Genomic DNA, 4,943 nt, shown 5'->3' with positions numbered 1-4,943 from the left:
GCTCGCACATAGTCTGGTCCCCGTCCCCATCACTCTTTTATCACGCGGGGACCAAACTAGGTGGGTGGGTATTTCACAAAACACAACCGAAAACCACAAAACACAACCGAACACCAAAAATAAAAGTTATCTATATATGATTTAAATACAAAAAAGATCTTTATGTGAATAATTCAACGTATTTTAATCACATTCTAACAACTAATTCGTAATCGAATTTGATGGGTAGTCCGGTACTGTAATGTTCATAGATGTAAAGTCACCGCCGAACACTCGTTCTCCACAATCTGTAAACGACCACCGAACATCTGTACACGACCACCGAACATCTGTACATCACTACCGAACATCTGTACATCACCACCAAACATCTGTACATCACCACCAAACATCTGTACATCACCACCAAACATCTGTACACCACTACCGAACATCTGTACACCACTACCGAACATCTGTACATCACCACCAAACATGTGTACACCACTACCGAACATGTGTACACCACTACCAAACATCTGTACATCACCACCAAACATCTGTACACCACTACCAAACATCTGTACACGACCACCAAACATCTGTACACCACTCCCGAACATCTGTACATCACCACCAAACATCTGTACACCACTACCGAACATCTGTACATCACCACCAAACATCTGTACATCACCACCAACAATCTGTACATCACCACCAAACATCTGTACATCACCACCAAACATCTGTACATCACCACCAAACATCTGTACATCACCACCAAACATCTGTACATCACCACCAAACATCTGTACACCACTACCGAACATCTGTACACCACTACCGAACATCTGTACATCACCACCGAACATCTGTACATCACCACCAAACATATGCATCTGTACATCACCACCAAACATCTGTACATCACCACCAAACATCTGTACATCACCACCGAACATCTGTACACCACTACCGAACATCTGTACACCACTACCGAACATCTGTACATCACCACCGAACATCTGTACATCACCACCAAACATCTGTACATCACCACCAAACATCTGTACACCAATACCGAACATCTGTACACAACCACCGAACATCTGTACACCACTACCGAACATCTGTACATCACCACCAAACATCTGTACATCACTACCGAACATCTGTACACCACTACCGAACATCTGTACACAACCGCTGAACACTTACAAATGTTAATTAAATTTGATTCATGGACATAAACACTGGTATTAAACTGATGATAGTAACGATCGTTACTATCATCCCAAGATGGCGGAAGGAGATTCGGGTAAAACCACGTTTACTTATTATATCTATTTGTATTGTTTATTTGCGAATGATATGTAGGTAAGAAATATCATACACTAGCAACAATTACGATCAGGTGTTATTTTATCTTTTATACGGCTCATATGAACAGAAAATTCGTCGTTGAAAAAAAAGTGCTGTCAGGTTTGCAGTGACAAGTATGCCTCATCTATTTAGATGATGTTATTGTGTATGGGAAAACATATGAAAAAATGTTACAAAGCCTAGAATTGGTCTTTGAAAAGTTAAGAGAAGCTGGTTTGAAGCTGTAGGCCAGGAAATGCACGCTGTTTGCAAAACACGTCAAATACTTGGGGCATGTTATATCTGAAAAGGGGGTCGAGACGGATGCGGAAAAGGTTGAAGCCGTTAAAAGGTGACCAGAGCCAGTGAACAAGACGCAAGTAAGGTCGTTCATTGGCCTCTGCAGCTATTTTAGGAAATTCGTAGCAAACTTTGCCTATATAGCTCGTCCATTACATCGATTGACTGAAGCATCGGTTGTTTTCAAATGGACAAATGAATGCCATATAGCTTTTGATGCGTTGAAAGCAAAACTAACATTAGCACCTATCCTCACGCATCCCGATTTCAGCAAACCATTTATCCTTGATACGGATGTGAGCCAAAATGCGATCGGCGCAGCCCTTTCACAGGTTCACAATGGACAGGAGAGGGTAGTAGCGTATGCCAGTAAGGTTCTCAGCAAGTCTGAGAGAAGATACTGCGTGACAAGGAAGGAACTCTTTGCAGTAGTTACATTTATAAAACATTTCAGGCATTTCTTGTACGGACACCAGTTTCTTGTGAGGACGGATCACAGTTCCCTTCGGTGGTTGCTTAGGTTTAAGGACCCTGAAGGGCAGTTAGCTCTATGGCTTGAGGCGATTTCGGCATACGATATGGAAATCGAGCATCGAGCTGGGCGACTGCATGGAAATGCAGATGGGCTAAGTAGAATTCCCTGCACACAATGTGGATATTTTGACGACTTGGAGAAACCAGATGTGCATGGGGACTATGCAAGAACATTGAAACAGGAGGTTAAAGACGTGGGTACTGCTGAATTAAGCAGTCTAGTAGAAATGCAGGATGAAAGTCGGGATATAAGACTTGTAAAGGATTGGATGGAGGATGGGAAGCGTCCAGAGTACACTGAAGTTACTGTTGAAAGTTACATGGTCAAGTCACTGTGGGCGCAGTGGAGTAGATTGGCGCTGTGTCGCATGTGGGAAGTTGAAGGGAGCAACAATACGGCATATCAAATTGTTATGCCACTCTCACAGCGAAGATTTATCTTGCAGCAGATGCACGATTCAAAGACATCTGGTCATCTAGGAGTGACCAAGACATTGAACAAGATTCGGCAGAATTATTACTGGCCGGGTCTGCAAAGTGATGTTAGGAGTTATGATGCTGGATGCGACCTATGTGCACGAAGGAAAGCTCCACTTAAGACAAAGAGAGGTCCAATGCAACCTTTGCAAGTTGGCTACCCAATGGAGAGGATAGCGATAGATATCCTTGGGGAATCCCCAGTCACAGATAAAGGGAATCGCTACATACTGGTAGTGTCGGATTACTTCACCAAATTGACAGAGGCCTTCCCAATGCCTAACATGGGGGCTCAAATTGTAGCAAGACTAATTGTAGAGGAAGTAATCTGTAGGTTTGGAGTCCCTGTCTCCGTGCAAGGTGAAGATAACGAACAGTGATCAATCTCATAACTCCTACAAGCAAGACAAAATAGATAGTTGGGCAAACACGGACCCCTGGACACACCAGAGGTGGGATCAGGTGCCTAGGAGGAGTAAGCATCCCCTGTTGACCGGTCACACCCGCCGTGAGCCCCATATCCTGATCAGGTAAACGGAGTTATCCGCAGTCAAAATCAGTGTGCCAAGAACGGCTTAACAATCGGTATGAAACACGTCAGACAGCATTTGACCCAATGCGAGGTTGTATTGACGAACTAGATCGTTATAACGACCAAGGCCGCCAGTATGAGAGTCTTTTATTCCAGGAGGTATGCAAACATTTGCAAATCCGAAAAACAAGAACCACACCATACCATCCTCACTCTGATGACATGGTAGAACGGTTTAACAAGACCTTAGCTACAATGCTAAGTAATTATGTCGATGATAATCATCGGGATTGGGATGAAAGCATACCCTTTGTAATGATGGCATACAGAGCATCGCAGCATGATTCACCCCAGACATGCTTATGCTGGGTTGGGAATCTACCACCCCGTTGGATATTATATATGATATGCCTTCATCCTGGAAACAGGTCCCAAAGCATGACTGGGTCTGGGTTCTGCTCGATCGGATGGAACGGGCCCCACCACTTGGTTAGACGACATTCAGAGGGAGCAATTCTTCGGCAAAAGCATTATCATGACATGAAGATGTCATATGAGCAATTCATTGCTGGGGACTCGGTGTATGTATATTTTCCCCAAAGGAAAACCGGTTGCTCTCCCAAGTTGACATCGTATTGGCGAGGACCATTCCAGGTCCTGGCAAAAGTCTCCGAAGTCCTATACAAGGTCAACTGTGGACATAACGGAAAGGAACAAGTAGTTCATTGCGACAGGATGAAAGTATGTAAGGCTCAAGTTCTCAGAGGCGAGGGTACCAAGCAAGGGTTCAGTGACTCTCCAAATATTGATATAGATATCGAAGAAGAGGATGATAACTTTAGATCATCCAACAAAAATGGTGAAGTTACAGACGAGTTGGTTGCTGAGAGCCGACCAAAACGCGAAAGACGTACTCCTATTTGGCTACATGATTATGTTCAGGACTAGAACCTGGATTTCAGTTGTATATATGTATAAATTCTATATCCCAGAGCATGTCTATCCTATGATAGGACCAGTAGTCCTGCTATTGTTTGTTTTTTGTTTGTTTGCTTCAAGAAGGCTGAAATCATTTGACATTTTGTATAAGGTTGTTGTGTTCTATATATTTTTCAGAATGACAAGGGTGAACATAAAGGTGACCCCCAAGAAACTGAAGGAGATTTGTCCAGTGTGCTTTAAGGAAGTGGAATGGAAGGATGCCTGGACAACCCATGTAGTAAAGTGTGCTAGCAGCATGTTAGTGTGCGAAAGATGTCATGTGTCCTTTAAGAAGAAAGAATATCTAGCAAAACATATGAGGTTGAAGCATGCGGAGACCGATACGTCCAAAGAGGCAGAAAAAGACATTCCAGGACCCAGTTGTTCACCACAGGATGATAGTGACAGTGGGAGTGACTGGGATGAAGATCCAGAGGTTCAATTGGAAGAGACTTCCAAGGAAAAAGAACCCCCAGCAGATAAGGCTGATACAATTGACCTGTTGACTGGATTTACGTACAGAAAACGAACTTCCCCTAGTCCTGTTCAAGCTCCTAGAAAAGTGGTCTGTAGAACCGCAGTGTATCCTGCCCAGGGTGGCGTTACAGTTGCGACACAGACTGATGCTGGTGTCGGAAGTACGGTGGATAAAAGTACCCAGACAGTTGGCTACCGAAAGCGAGCTAAAGAGGTTACCATCACCAAGTACCATGAGAATGGCAGAAGTGTCGAGAACATTGTAGAGAGAGAGAGAGAGGAGTTTTATAAGATGTAG

The 4,943-nt window shown here is 43.7% G+C and overlaps 1 protein-coding gene across 1 annotated transcript; it reads left to right on the top strand.

Annotated features, from left to right (window-relative positions):
• The first annotated feature begins 4,304 nt into the window (after positions 1–4,304).
• LOC130052847 (transcription factor HIVEP3-like) lies at positions 4,305–4,943 on the top strand. Its single transcript, XM_056158971.1, has one exon. The coding sequence runs from the start codon at positions 4,305–4,307 to the stop codon at positions 4,941–4,943; it is 639 nt and encodes a 212-aa protein (XP_056014946.1).

This window comes from Ostrea edulis, chromosome 3 (assembly GCF_947568905.1).
Source record: "Ostrea edulis chromosome 3, xbOstEdul1.1, whole genome shotgun sequence".
NCBI classification, from domain to species: Eukaryota; Metazoa; Mollusca; class Bivalvia; order Ostreida; family Ostreidae; genus Ostrea; species Ostrea edulis.
This window is presented reverse-complemented; position numbering and strand designations above follow the sequence as displayed.

Excerpts from the sequence above, each read along its gene's own strand:
- LOC130052847 (XM_056158971.1), top strand. The coding sequence starts at position 4,305 with ATGACAAGGGTGAACATAAAGGTGACCCCCAAGAAACTGAAGGAGATT.